This window comes from Mya arenaria, chromosome 17, assembly GCF_026914265.1.
Source record: "Mya arenaria isolate MELC-2E11 chromosome 17, ASM2691426v1".
Taxonomy (NCBI): Eukaryota; Metazoa; Mollusca; class Bivalvia; order Myida; family Myidae; genus Mya; species Mya arenaria.
In genome coordinates, this window is record NC_069138.1 from 52,412,813 (window position 1) to 52,429,326 (window position 16,514).

General features: G+C 34.1%; 1 protein-coding gene across 2 annotated transcripts; it reads right to left on the reverse strand.

Moving 5' to 3' along the window:
• Window positions 1-2,035: 2,035 nt before the first annotated feature.
• Window positions 2,036-12,293, reverse strand: LOC128223980 (uncharacterized). Of its 2 annotated transcripts, none has more exons than XM_052933536.1 (5): window positions 12,121-12,293; window positions 7,664-7,836; window positions 6,728-6,799; window positions 5,915-6,298; window positions 2,036-4,311 (listed from the first exon to the last, which is right to left on the reverse strand). In XM_052933536.1, exons 1-5 carry the CDS (start codon window positions 12,131-12,133, stop codon window positions 4,063-4,065), a joined length of 891 nt encoding a protein of 296 aa, XP_052789496.1. In that variant the 5' UTR covers window positions 12,134-12,293; the 3' UTR covers window positions 2,036-4,062. The 2 variants fall into 2 exon arrangements, with proteins under 2 accessions (XP_052789496.1, XP_052789495.1); XM_052933535.1 differs by lacking the exon at window positions 12,121-12,293 and adding an exon at window positions 9,794-10,002.
• Window positions 12,294-16,514: the final 4,221 nt, after the last annotated feature.

Sequence of the window (16,514 nt, forward strand, 5' to 3'; positions counted from 1 at the left end):
ACAGACTGTTTGACAATCATCTGTTAGTGTTTTGAGTTTAAAGTTTTTTGTTTGTAAACGTAATTTCACCAATTTTTACAGACAATTTTAAATGCAATGTATCGATGATATATATAAAAATCATTCATTGCAGTTATTTATTTTTTTGATTATTCGTTTAATTTTATAGAAACGTAAATGCCATCAAAAGCCCTGCTATTGTTAAGTTCAATGACTTTTCTACACTGTTCTAGTTCAGATAGAACCGTTTGTGTATGTGATATTGTACATGTCTTTTTTTATTAACTGTGTTTGTGAAGTGTTTAAACCTTTGGGATTTGTTAAAGAAATTAATCAAGTGTCGTTGATACCATTACTTTCTGTTTAAAAGTAAATCTTTGAAAATGCATATTATTTTAATAACTGCGTTGTACTTTTCCCTTAGTTTATACTAATATTTTAATTTATTTTCATTTCGATCGTGACCAAAGCTGATAGCTTGTATAATCCCTGTCGAGTCTATTCCCAATGTAGAAACCAGTACTTATGTGTCCTTTTGAGAGGTCATGAGAATGTACCCTAGTTGGGATCAAACCCACAGCCTATTGGGAAAAAGATGGTCATATATATCACTAGACCATTCTCATCAATTTAGTCAATGGACACAGCTTACTGTCAATAACTTTCAAAGCAGCGAATATACAAATATACGATGTTTTCCGACATTATGGTGTTGGTATTTGTTCAGCAAACAGTGTTCACCTTGTATTCACTGTTTGAATTAAGTACAGAAGAAAACCCAATTTCTGAGCTACTTGCCATTTAGTCAATATGACATAAACTTTTTATCTATGACCCGCGTTCACCATTTATATAAAAGGAGTTTAGACGTCATAGTTTTGAATTATTCTACCATATGTTCGAAAAATGAAATTACTCGCTTTATTTAACTGTGATTAAATTTTCTACGTGTGTTTTTAACTTCAAAGTCTAAAAAAGTAAAACAAAATATATATAATTATGTTACACATGACTCTTTTCACCGTTTCGCTTACTTCTCATGAATCGTAGAATATATAAACATAGAAACAATATATAAATATATATAACATATATAGAAACAAATAATTTGTAACAATAGCTAGCGAGTTGATGCACTGTGAAGAACTTTTTTAGACTGTGCTTGAGTATTTGTACAAATGAATGACATACTTACGTATATGTATATCATGATGTATACCACCATACAGGTATCATTGCTGATTATAAAATCAAGTTCATGGGTAGTAGGAGCTGATACACATGCACTTCTATCTGGCCAACTAGAATCCACGCATAGAAAAACATTCGAATTCAACAGGTATCGCATACATTTTCTCACAACAAGGCATCACAATGGTGATATTGGTTGTGTATCACCTTTCATTATCCTAAGCATGTGCAAGATACTGGTTGTGTGTCTCTTACCTTCGCATATTTAGCCCCACTAAGGCTACAGATCACTCGCAAAAGTGTTCGGTCAGTGTTAATTCTAAAAACTCATTTGGTTTGATTCCAGACACCTTTAAAATGTTCTGGTGAATCAATATACAACGAATTACAATTATTTATTTTTTAAAAATGCATTCACCCCAAAAACGTCCAATCCATTCAATTCATGCCGTTCATGAAAACCGACACAGGATCATTGATTAAAATGGTTTTGCTAGCTTTATTCGTGCTGTCATTCTAAATTATTTTCATTTATTTACTTAAACTCATCGAGGGTTGAACTTAAATCAGTGCAAATTACTTACCTTGAGTATGCATTTAAAATTCGGCTTAATTTATCTCCCTTGTTCGTTATTTCAACATATAACAATTTGAATGACACTCCTTTAAACCTTTTTATTCAGAATACGCAGAACTTACACTAGGAGAAAGATCACCTCAAATGATTCAACCTTTAAAGATGTTCAATGTTAAATGAATTGTTGTTCTAAATAATTTCCTTTAACACTTACGATACATTCGGTTTCGTATACATGTTTGTTGAACTTTTGTTTAATAAATAACAAACAAATATACTTCTTTATTAAAACAACATTAAACAGTTTAAACAATAGCACATGCATGCATTCGGAACATAGCTCAAGTTATATAAAGCATGTTTAAATAGCACTGAAATTCCAAGCTTTTAGCGGGTCGAGTGAGCAGTGCGGCGATCAAATGTGATAGCGCCTTAATGCATTATAGGTGCATTCGCATTATGATGTGTTAAACTATGAGATGGTCGAGTTCGAAATAAGAATTTACAAAAAGGTGTGAAGTACCAAATCGGGACCGTATTCTTTTACTTCGGAATAGCGATTAATTCGGACAAGCGATAACTGTTTAAAGATTAAACAATAGGAAAGATTAAAATCGGGACCGATTTATTTTCGAAATAGCGATAATTTTGGATTACCTGTGTTCGGAGTAGTGTTTTAAACTATATACCTAAATATATTTTAATCGGAAAATGGATGACATGTTAAGCCGACCAGTTATAAAGATGTGATACGAACACTGTTAAGCACACCTTATATCTGAATTAAATGTTCCTTTTTTCATTTTTTATTTAGCACACATAATTTGATCAAACTCTTATTGGCTTTCAATTATTCACGGCTCGCCAATTGTTTTTTATATTTTCCTTCAAAAACTTGTGTAAGATGCTGTTGCATGTATGATATGTAGGATTCCACACAGAATATTAAACAAATCATTTGACTAAGATGTTTAAAGGCCTAGTTTAAGGAATGATTGGCATTATAATCCCCTGCTGTGCATCTCCGTATGGTCAATTTCTTGTGTATTCGTTAATTGGCTCAGGGCCATTTAGGGTCCATTTTTATAATAAAATATCCAAAACTGCACAGCAGGATACTCAGAATCGAGATCTGATAAGACGATTAGGCAATTATATTAAGATTTATTAACAGAAGTTGTGTACAAATACACTCTCTTTTTTTTGGGGGGGGGGGGTGAGGGGGGGGGGGTCACTTATAGCAGGCTTAAACTAGGCCTTTAAGATAAATGTAAGTAAGTTACACAAAAAAGAAATATTTACACAGAAAGTATATACAAATGCAGATCTATGTAATTGGCATCAACATTGTTTTTGATTCGATTACTGCGATTGTTTCATATTTCGATTGTCTTCCGCGCATGCCCGCAATCTTATTTCAAATCATTGTGGGATCAATCTGTAAAAAGCTAGCTATAGGAACATATAAAAAAAATACATGTAAGTCTGGACACATATACACCATAAACAATACCCTCATGATTTATGATTAAATTATAAATGAAATCAGACGTTTGCAAATAACTTTAATAAATTGTTAAAACAAAAAGTAGCGCGCCGATTTTGGTTGGTTTTTATCAATTTTATATATATATTATAAACATTTTTAGACAATACTCATTCTTAGACGTAAAAATCAACATCAGTTAAACTTAAAAGCTTGAAATAAAAAAATAACACATACCAGCGACGACATACAGGTATTTACGAACACATGTTTAAAACACATAGCAATTATAGTCATGCGTTGAAATGACATACTTAACATATTCCGAATAAATAATATATTTCACACTCAAAAAGGGTACAATTGAAAGATCCATCATAATATTTTGTTTTAAGTTTTTGGTTTTTAACTCTTTGGTTAATTTACAAAGAGTTTTTTTTTGTATATCATTTAAGAGATACTTATTCACATCGGAAAATGCTAAATTTGGACATATCACGTAACAGCGCTTGAACATTTATAATGAAATTGTATACATATATGTTGACAAATATGTTGAGATATATAGTTATACGTTATGCAAATAAGGTAATTTTACATGGATGTTATATAGATATGCAGATCTATTCATTTGGCATCATTTTGTTTGAAAGACTAATAACAGATTTGCTCGTAAAATGATTTTCTTTTAAACAATGTTATTTTTTAAATTATGAACATTAACACTTATTGGTATGTTTTAGTTATATCATTGTTATTGTATCATGTTACTGTGACAATTTGGCAAGAAACGAGCTTTGTGATTCGATCACTGTGGTTGTTTCTCATTCGGATCAGCTTCAGCGTATGGTGGAGGGCTAGAAGCCTGTCCAACTGGTTCCGCCATTGTTGGTGGAAAAGATACGCCAACTGAGTCAGTTGTTACACCAACAGCTTGTGGTAAAGGTGTAGCCATGTAATGAGGTCCGGCAGGATATGGCTGGTATTGAGGGTACTGCATCCCAGGGTTGGTAAACGGTTGCTGAGCACCCACTGCAGCATTTGTAAACTGTACACCCTGCAAAAATAAGCTGATTTGCATTCTGTGATTATTTCTATTCAACTTACACAACTACTGTGTATGATATGCGTTCCAAGTTGATATTGAACTTATGTAATATTTAGTACAAAGAAGTAGGTCAATATATGCACAAAAGTCAATTAAAGTCATATATGAAGCAGATTCGTCAAATACTTTTAGCAATACGACAGGTACTGCTATAAAAACTATAAGATAGTATCTAGATAACCCACAAAGCGGCAAAACAAGGAAATTTGGCACTTGGTTTGGGATCAAGTTATTATGCCGATTATTCCTATTTGTTTATGTAACATATTCCTCAAACACATTGATTCCTGAATATCATCCCCAAGTGAAATGCATAACAAGTTATTGAGTAAAACGTTTTCGATTTATATTGTGAATGACACTAAATTTAACCTCACCGACTCCAAAATGCGTCTTTATTAAAAAATATACCAAGTTAAATCACATTAATGTATTGACAAACACAAGTATTGAGCAGCAAATATTGTTTCTATCTGTTAAAACAGCGGCATTTACCATCTTAAACAAAAGTAGCTGAAAGCTAAGTCTACACATAAACCTCAAACACAACCAAATTTACACTATCCCAAATTCTCAATGTTTGTATATCCGCACTGTTACATACAACTTATGTTTTGTATGAAACTATGCTCCATATATAGGTGACTTATAGGCCCGATGTGCCTGTTGTAAATGTAAAAATATTCATAATGAACTGTTAATATGCTATGAATACATGTCACTATGATAAACAAAGTGTTTTCTCTAGCTAAAGTTATAATTTAGAAACCATTTTTCTAATTTTTAGAAACAATGATCAAACGATTCATCTTATCTCGAGCAATTTACCAGGAACGCAATTTTTGTTTTTAATTTTGACCGAACTCAAAGGTTTTTCTTCACAGCAGGTTTCTTAACGTTACATCGAGCATATTTAAAGTTATTTAGCTAACAAGTTTGTTTCTTTTTTTCCCATTTAATTTCAGCGACCTTGAACTTGACACTACCGAATCCAAAAGCAATCACCAGCTTACACTTGAATTTAGCTACATACACAAAAAGTTTTATCACTAAACTTAAGTTCTACAGCAATTGATTGGAAACATGTTTGTTTCTCTATTTAAAAACATTGACCTTTATCTTTAGCGCAATAGCCATAATTACCAATCAAATGTACTTCAGATTAGCTTGTTATAAACCAAGTATCAAATCTAAAGCCTTTAAAAATAATCCTATTCACTCAAGTCTTTATCCGTAACAGTCACAATAAGCACTCCAATACCACAGTAATCGCAATGTTTATGTTTCCATAAGCTACAAACATGCCTAGTTTCATGATAAGAAATAGACAATTTAGCGCCCGCTCGTACACCCGCGAGCCCGACCAACTACGTACATTTATCTTTTAACTAGGATATGTATTGAAAAACCTATTTAAAATGTCATGCTACACAATACATGAAGGTTGTGAAATACTAGTAATACATTGTCGCAACATCAGAAGTTATTCAGTAAAGTAAAGAAAAACGGTTGTTCTTATGAATTGAGATCACGATCAAAATCAGGGACTTACGTTAACCGGAATACCGCCTCCGATCGTGGATATCTGCTGATTCATCACGACTACTGTTTCAACGCTTTGCTGAGAGTGTTCCTTATCGACTTCATTCATGAAGCAACAACCGTACTTGTAGACAAGGCAAAGCGAGTAAAGGTTGAATATCGATAGGAAGAACGTGATAAGCAGAGACATTGCAAATACTGTGTCGAGCAAAGAAATGTCGTGATTAGGGTAGTAGTAGCTATAATTCTTGTTATAATTGTTGTCATATCTGGAACCTCTATAGTAATAGCTATCTCTAGATGCCATCCAATAGTACCAGCTGTACCCAAACATAACGATGTATCCAATGTTGCTCAAGAACATCCACACAATGACACCCCAATGTCCGATTGCCTGAAATAAGATGTTGCTCATAAACACGCAGTTTTACTTATAAATATTGCCGTTTCTAATTTAAACGAGTTTCCGTTCAGTTTCAATTACAATTATGTTAACGAAACACTGTAATAGTATTACAGATCCCATTTTGATTACTCTTATGACGTTTTAGTTCGGTTAAATGAACGTGAACTCGATGGAATAGATGAAGTCATTGACGCTGCCGATGATATTCAGTTATTTCATTGGATTATACGGATAAGCACTGCATAATCGAAAAAAATGTTATTCTGTATTCGGTCAGTACACAGTATATCGTGAAGTCGTTAGGTATTCCAAACACAAATACATTAAGATTTTTGAACACATACGAGACTCATTACAAAAACATTTAATCCTTAACAAATGAACACATACAGCGATTTAAGACAAAATGTAACTTACTTTTTCAGCCTTTGTGTTTCTTGAACAATCCGAGTAGCAGCAACAGTTGAAGTTTAACGGGCTCATAACACTCTGAAAGGTAAGTAATCGTTAATTTTAGTGCATGGACTGTTTCATCACAACTCATGGCAGCCATTGCCTACCTAGGAGATATTAGAATTGTAGTATTGTACATGTCCAGGATTCTTGAGGAAATTGCAACTAGTTATATCTAAGTAATGTTTTACATACGAAGGGTGTTTGACATCATTTATCAGTAAAGCTGTTTTTATGAGTGCGTGGCCAGTGTGTGATGTTTGTTTTATTCATTTTCGTTTGAGCCATTGCCTTTAGTCTCAAACAGGTTCATTGTTATAGAATAACGTATTTTTGCAAGGAAAACAACTCATTACACTTTTGCAAAGACATAAGATGCATTTGATGATGATTATCACAATTAATTGTAAAAAGGGACAATACACATGCTTCTATGTAGAATTTTAAGCTTACTCTAAAACTATTTTAACTAGCAGGTGTATTATGAGAATAATTGCCTTCCAGGCAATAGCTCATACAATATAACGTCACTTATGGCCGCTTTTGAGGCGGATACTGAAGAAGTTTGCTAAAAAACTAAATGGATCTGAGCTGTAAAAATCTTCCTAACTCTTCAGGTGTGTAAGGACTTAGGAGTGCCCACATTATAATTCCCAGTGCATACGATATGTCCGAACATCACGGTTTGATTCGAACGTATGCCCATAATGTAGATGGTTTCAATATTTTCACGGTACAAAACGTCTAGGTTCCACTGCAAAGACATTCTTTAATCTGTTTATTCTCTTGATAATCTGAATATGTTGGGCTCCGTAAGTATAGTTTGTACGTGGTAATTCCTTTTCACTGAGGTTTACAACTCAATGCTTACATTTAATTGTGCCTCGATGAACTACTTACAAGGATTGCTGTGACCATCATGAAGATTCCAAACACATATTCTCCTATTGTCACAAAGGCCACGATACAAAACACGATGCTGAGGAGAGCTAGAATTCGTGTGGCCCATGCTGTGATACGGATACATCTCTTGGTGCGCTCAGCGGATCTCGTGCTTTGTGCACTTCCAGCAACTGAAATATTAAATTAACTGTAATATAAGTATGGGTTATCTAACAGTGTACAATACGGAGATGTATTTTGACTCGAACGCAGCTGGGTAAACCATATTAGACGAGCCGTTAAACTGTATATAAATGTGATACTTACCACGTTTTATGGTGTCGAACATTTATACAAAAGAATTAGTCTACCACTTCTTCGTCTAGAATAACTTAATGTTTCTATAGTGTTATGTTACACGAGATGTTTTTAACAATTTCGCTTGCTTGTCGTTAGGCTTAGAATATAGAAGCAAAAAGTTTGATGTTGATATACTATGAAAAATAGGACAACCACTGGCTCAAACTTTGTCCATGAAAAATGAACAAGATTTGTCTAAAATGTTTTGAGTCTGAGCTTGTGTCTTTGTATAAATTAATGACAAGACAATGCGTATGTCATGCCCAAAATCATTATTTAGGTATCACTACTAGTTTTAACTTCAAAGGTAGTAAGAGCTGGTACACTTACAATTATATCTGTTTAACCAGAATCTACACAGAGAGAAGCATACGGCTTTCAACAGATATTTGTAAGGCTCGAATACATTTTCCCACGATAAGGCATCACCATGGTGATATTGGTTGTGTAATACCTTCCATAATCCTAACCATGTGCAAGATATCGGTTGTGTGACTCTCATATACGCAAACCTATCCCATAGAAGGAAGAAAGATCACCCATAAACACACTATGTCAAACCTCTGTGTACATAGTATAGATATTAGTTCAAATGAGATTTTGCCATATTTAATAATTTTATTGCTGATGTTTACAGACAAAATATTATGCCTTGAGTGTCCAATGATCTGCGCGTGTGGAATGTCTTTGTTGAACTGTACATACAGTTTCTCTCGTTGAGTGTTTGTTTAGTGTTTGTAAGCGAATTTATAATCGCATTCAGGCAAGGCCCATTCGTCGAGTGCTCCGATAAGAGTTTTAGTCATTTAATGTTAGCATAGTGCATTGTGCATTATTGCTTGATATATCTTTAAATTACTGCATGGTTATCGCAACGTATTTGACCTGCCTTGTGAGTGCCTATAGTCTATCCCTAAAAGTTACTAAAGTCTTTATCAAGGGTATGATTTATTATTGTTCTTTATACTGGTCTGATGTTTTATGTGCTTCAAAAAATGAAATATCTACAATGACAAAAAAAACATAAATATTTTGGTATTGAATATTTATTAAATAGTGTGTAATAATAACAGTTTTCATACTTTAATTATTTACTGTTTTGAAATGTTTAACACAGTGATAACTCATTCTTAATACTGATTTATAGTCCTTATCATCGAACAAATTAAAACCTCTTGTGGTGAATCAATAAAGAACAACTCATGATTAAGGCCAACACAAATGAATTATTAGATGTTCATTCATTTTAGAAGGGGACCAGGAGTGACATTTTATCCTCAAGATGACCGTTTCACCGCTGAACATGTGCTCATGCTCCTTTTAACGCAAATGGGACTATATACTTACATGTATTTCTAGACGAGTCAAAAACACGATCGTAACAATTCTCCTTTTTTTCCATGAGAATTTTACATCAAAACCGTAGGTATGAATAAAAGCCGTTCTCGGACAGAACCGTGCCGATCAGCAAATACAGAACCAAGTTCAATGGTGGTTTTACTTGAATCCAATACAATTTTAGGGCGGCGGAAAAGCGAGTGGACGGACAGGGATAAACATCCAGCAATAAATTTATAGTCGCCTAAAGTAAAAAACACAACTGAATTTACTCACAAAACTACCATTTTATTCAATTTATTGTTGTTTATCAAAATCGACACATGATTATTGATCAAAATGGTTTTACTCGCTTTTTTCGAGCTATCATTTTAAATTAATTTCACTAATTTACTTAAACTTATATTGTAAACATCGATAGTTGAACTTATTTCAGTGCAAATAACTTACCTTGAGTATGCATGTTAAACTCCCTTTCTCCTTAAAAAGTAAAGTTAGAATGACACTGCTTGATACCTATTAAAATAGTTTTCACAGAACTAAAACTATGTTCACCTCAAATGTTCCAACTACTAAAAATTGTTTAGTATGTTATGAATCTTTGTTTAGAATATATTCCTTCTACACGTAATCCGTCTGAAAAAGATGGCGTCAACACTTTAAACCTTGCGGATACAAATGTTAATTTATCCTCTCTTATCAGTAGCATGCGTTCAATAGCTAAATATAGTATTATCGGAAAATGGGTAACAGGTAAATCTTACTGGTTACGTTAATACGTGAAGGGCACGATAACACACTCTGGAATCTGATTTGATATATAATAGTACAAAAACGAATTATTGATGACGAAAGATATACACATTTCACTGCTTTGAAATTTAAACCAGCTCCAAATCAAACGTCAGCGCTGGGACACAATATCAACGACGTAATTTCGCTTTTTTCTAAACAATGTGATTTAATGATCTTTAAATTCAATTGTAGGCATAAAAACAAAACAAAAATAGTTGGTTTCAATATAAGATAGCAATATATTTCATCTCGTGAACACGAAAAGTAAATATTTCACTCATGGCTAATACATTAAAGTACGTGATAGCTATATTGAACCGAATTAAGATATTAGAATGCTATATGTTTAATAGTATTAGGCAAACACTGTTTGATGTTGCAATTTTTGAACCAAACTTTGAGCTTTTAACATCTCGTTAGCAAAAGCCTGTGGTAAAAATTAAAACAAAAACACACAAGAAGAAACAATGTTTTATTTAGTAAATATATGCTTTGTATTTGATTATATGTTGTGATATAATCACGTGAGTTTTTATCTAGCAAAACTTTTAATTTAGTTATTTCTGGAACATCTTGTAACGTGTGAGAATAAAGACGCAATTGTAGATCCCTTCAGAGAAAAGCATGCTCAACTCTTAAGGGGTCGACTTGCCTTATTTACATGGCCCTGAACCTCAACGTAGTACTGGTTATGCCAATTTGCATAGTACCAATTATATGAGCGGACTATGAACGCATATTCAGCTACAACGGAACGTTTCATTACTTTCCGTTCCGAGAGGACACGTCCCGAGTCTTCGTCTGGGAAACTCGTGGGTAAGGCATCTCCGATTCGGCAGTTGTCTTCATCCTACTGCTGCCACCATTTGTAACGTGCGAGGCCAAAGACGCAACAGATTTCGGTTGTTCGGTTAGCGCAGTGGTTAGTGCACTCGCTTCTCACTTAGTCGACCCGGGTTCGATTCCCGGCTTGGGCGCATGTGAGTTTGGTTTGTAGTCACCAAGCCGGACAAGTGGGTTTTCTCCGGGTTCTCCGGTTTCCCCCACAACACAAGACCACACTCTCGCGTAAAATCGTGCCAACGAGAGTGATTAATATAATGTTGTAATAAGTTGTTACACAATCGTTGTAAAATAAATATGCTTAAACTAACAGATTTCTTCAGAAAAAAAACATGCTCGACCCTGATGGGACTGAACCTCGACATGGAGAACTGGTTATGCCAGTGTGCATAATACAAAGTACATGAACGTGCTATGAACGCATTTCCCTCTACAGAGGAACTTTACATCAATATGTGTTTACCATATTACATAGACTTACTAATGTTACTAAAAGAATACTTGTTGCAACTTTATGAAACTCAATTTCAACTTATAAATTAAATTACAGTTTTCTTGAATCATTTTGTAAAGTGACCATTGAATAAATACACCGACTTCTCCTGTAATTTAGTTTTATCAAGATAATGTACGCGCAAGACAAATGTTTTTATATAGTCTTTTATAATTCTTTGAAAGAATGGTTGTGTGCTTGATGTTGTATGTGAAGATTTGTTATTGTATTATATTGTACATAGATGAGACAGAATAAACTATAAATCCTTTATTTTGGTTAATCAGAATTACGAATTAAATCAGGTGAAGCGGTAGATGTAAACAGTGGGTGACAACGTTGGAGGGTAATTTACACATTGTGATATAGACCACTAAATAGATTGTTAGAAATTATTACTATGTACTTACACAAAATAAATCGCATCTTATCATTTTTGTCGTATGTACAAACTAACAATCTTTAATAGTTATTTTACCATTTACGTGATTTTTACTTCCAAATTTATCATTTTATGTACATTTATCAATAGTCCCTCCGCCCCTCTTGATTAAATTGATAATTATAACCAAAACTGACATTGTTAGACTCGAGAGTGGACTCTATTTAATTGGAATATATTTAAAGCTTAAGAAAGATTACATACCTTGTGAGGGCATTTCAAGTTCGGCGTAGATTATCCTCGGTATGTAGTCCTTGTATTTAAATATAAACTTTTTTAACACTGATATCCTTAAATATTATTGTTGTAAAATTCTTAATAGAAACTATGTTAAATGAATTTATGCGAACTTAAATGATCTTGGTCGGAATTGTTGTTCTGAAGTTACAGATACAGATATATTTTCTCTCTTGTCAGGTGCATGTGATTCACGGCTATATATGGTAATATCGAAAAATACCTCCGTAGCTTGAACTTGGTTACAGGTATGCAATTAGGTAGATAAGAAAGTATCACCAGCAGGATGTCTAATTTCTCTGTATCAGACGGTGTGATCGACTTCAAAATGCTATATGTCATACTTAAATGACATGGAATAAATTCGAACGAGCCCCTTTTTAATTATTAAGATATTACTTCAGGTCATCTTGGTTAAAGGTATACAATTTGGTAGATAATAAAGTATCACTAGCAGGATGTCTAATTTCTCTGTTTCAGACGATGTGATCGAATTCAAAAACCTATAATATGTAACACTCAAATGACATGGAATATATTGGAACGACCCCCTTCTTAATCATTAAGATGTTACTTCATGTCATCTTTGTTACAGGTATACAATTAGGTAGATTAGATAGTTTCACCAGCAGGATGTCTTAATATACTGTATCAGACGAAATGATCGACTTCAAAAAGGTATTTGTAATACTCTAATGACATCTTTAACGTTTAAAATCGAAATACGATAAAACAATATTTTTAGGCATCCATGCTTGGGGCTAGAGGTGGGTTAATGGCGGCTTCACAACAGGTTTGGAGTTCATCATTATACAAAACAAATATAATTAGTAAGGGGAATGTGGTTACTTAAAACAGTATTATTTTAATCACAAAACAAATTCACTCGGCGAATACAGACGTGGGACCACGTTTACCATGATGACCACACGGGCCATATTACTGACTGATATCTGGACATGTGTCCGGACATGATGAAGCACTTGTTCCTCTACGTTGCGCTTCTTTCCATTTTGCCACAAAGGAGAAAACCTGTTAGAAGTGCTGGCCATTGTGCAATAAATCCACACAAAAACAAGAATAATTATGTTGTACACTAAATAATAAATAATTTGCTTAGAGCAAAAAGCACGTGCCCGCAATAAACCACGGGTGATAACTTATAAACGGTAATATGGGCAGCAGTACAGTTAACGACATCGACTTTTGCCTCCATTATTGTATATAATTAACTTATTATGTCTTAGATTGCTATTGGCGTCACAAGCAGCTCGCAAAAAGCTGTTGATTTTAAACGTTAACTGCAAGGCAATCGGGGAAATGCCTTTTCATGCACAGCACAAACCCTTTATGCGACCACCCCGTGTTTACGACCAACCCGCTAATGAGGCCGACTTTTTTCATAAGCGATTTTTTTTTCTTTATTTCAATGGTCGTAAACCCCGAGTTTCTTTTCCTTAAATTCAATTTTGATATTCAAGACATGAAAAGACAGATGTCATTTGCAGAAAAAATCGGATAGACGTGCATAGAAATTTTCAATTACAGAAAAAAATCGGATAGACGTGCATAGCAATGTTCAAGGTGAACAATCAAAATTGATGGGAACATGAAATGACAACAAACTGTTGTTTGCCTTTTTGGCTTTCACTCAAAAACTAAATTCGATTTGAGTGTGAGATACCCCATCGTAGTCAAGTAAACGAAAAATAAATGCACAACTGGTTTTCAGGTAACTTTAAAAATACTACACAAATGTACTTAAAACTTACACTAAAGAGGTTAATACACGGCGTTTTTTTAAATACTTAAAACTTACATAAGTATTAAAGGGGTAGATACACGGTGTAGTTCGACTACATCTCGGGCCATTATGAGTTACTCGGGCCAAATATCATTCAACGGCCCGGCTACGCCGTGGATTGACCTCTAAACCCACGAATAGTTTATTATTCCCTTCCAGAATTATTAAATAAGTATTCACCGTGTGCCATTAAATCGGGTTTATTTTAAATATGTTTTGCTACTAAACTTGTTTCTGTAGCTTTTCGTATCAATATTTCAATATAATTTAAGAAAACCTTACAGTAGTTATTTCTCAATCTGTAAAAGAACGACCAATCATTACCGGAAACAGTTTATCACATGACGTCATAAAACGCTCGAAAATATCATTTCAAAGGTGATACGCTTTAACACTTTATTTAACTTAAAATTGAAAGGCTTTAATGCTAGCCATACATTTAAAGACCCATTATGTTTCAGTGATGTATTATTTTTTTTTTGTTTTTAGTCCATTCAAATGACCTCTCTTCACCTTTTTCACGTTTTTAACCAAAAAAGAATGCCTTTATCGCAATTAGAAAATGCAACAAAACCGAAAGTTACATTTAGTATAATCTAAATTTACGTCGCACAATATCACGTGGCTTTCTGAATACCTGATGGTTTGCATTTTTTTAAACTAAGACGTTTTGAGTTTAAATAGTATTCCCGATAATGCATTTGAAAACACTTTAGTCTGGGTTCCTAGACAGTAAAATGTGAAAAATAAGGAAATTTATTGCACCCCTCTGCTATACAACACATTTTGGTATCAAATTGTAGGTTAGTCTGTAGATTATGAAAAAATCGTTTGGCCACTTGGCGGCTCTTGCGAAAAGGAAATATCCAAAATGGCGTCCAAGATGGCCGCCATTAATTGCCATTTCAGTAAAAATATTATGTTTGAATATAGCTATTTTCATTAAATAAATAAGAAAGAATATATATGTGGATATTACTTTTCTCATAATGTAATTCAAATTGACATATAACCTTAACTACTTCAAGGTCATTGTCAAGGTCATTTCAAGGTCAAAGTATAAAAAATACCCTAAAATTCGATTTTTTCCTGTTTATTTTTCTTCTTTTTTTAATTCATTTATGTTTAGTGTGTGTTAAAAAGTGGTGGCAGAATTGTGAATTGTATGTTCCTTCATTTAAAATAATATTTTAGGATAAAGCTTTTATATATTTTTTGAAAACACCAAGGTTTCATACTATAATGGCATGCCAAAGGTGGACGCAAGATTGCTATTGCTGTTAAAGTCTTATAGCAAACTGTGCTAGTGTTACTATGAAAGTCTAACTAAATGCATGGCATTTATCTATTTCATAGTATGCTTTATGTTGACATATCTATCTGACCTCTCCCATGTCAAGTTCAAGCTTATTTCAGTCATTTCAAGGTCATGGTCATTTCAAGGTCAAGATATGAAAAATAACTAAAAATATTTTTTTTCCTATATACTTTTTTTCCATTTTCATTTTAATTTCCGTTTAGTATGTGTCGACAGAATTGTAAATTATATGTTCCCTCATTTAAAACAATTGTTTGGGTATAGCTTTCATATTTTTTTAAACCGCCACAGCCAAGGATTATTCATTTCACGCGTTTCGTTAGTATAGCGTGAAATATTTGTCTTGGCGAAATGATAGTATTTTAATACAGTAGTGGTCAGTCTTGCACGAGGATTTCGTGCTATATTAGTATATTAGCGTGTAGTCTACCAGTCGATTTCACTCAGTTCACTTCGTAACCTAAATTTCTAGTTTTGATGGTCGTGCAGCCATGGAAGAAAATAACATTTTATCTAATTTAGAAAACATTATTACAAATAAATTGGATGCTTTTGAAAAGCGTATTTCGGACAGGCAACATGTTTCTCAAGCTCAGCTTTCTTCGATACAAGAGAATCTCGCCCAGCACGAGTCTTTTTCTTTCCAGCGGAAGGGAAATGAAGAACAGCATAAGGTCAACGCGAAAGTTCTTGGCAAATTGAAAGAAGCTGACGGCTATCTCCAGGACTCCTTGAGTAACCACTCCGCGGAACCCGTGGCCGAGGCGCACAGGAAAATTTCAGAGGGTATGGACATTTTATCTCATAGACAAAAAATGATTAAACTTGCGGATTCCTGAATGGAATGGAAAGTTGTTCAAGAGTATGAGGCTCACTCTCTTGCAGAAGACTCGGATGACGAGAAGAAAATCTACAGGGCCCAGATGAAAGCGGACCGGAAGTTGCGTCAAGAGCGGCTGTCACGTGCTCGGCGTTTCGTGCCCTATCACGGAGTTCCTTCATCGGACAATGTCGACGTGAGAAGCAGGACAACTTCTACTATACCTGTGGTCAGTGGCGGTGGTACGCAGACGAGGCGTCCGGGCCTCTGCTTCCGATGCGGGCGTTCGGGACATTGGCGGGCGGAATGTAAGGTTGTGGTGCCTGACGTGGGTGCACCATTACAAAAGGAAAATAAGATAAGTAGATCTTTGGTGAATTCTGTTGTAGAAAATTTCAGAGAATTGAAAAAAGTAAAAT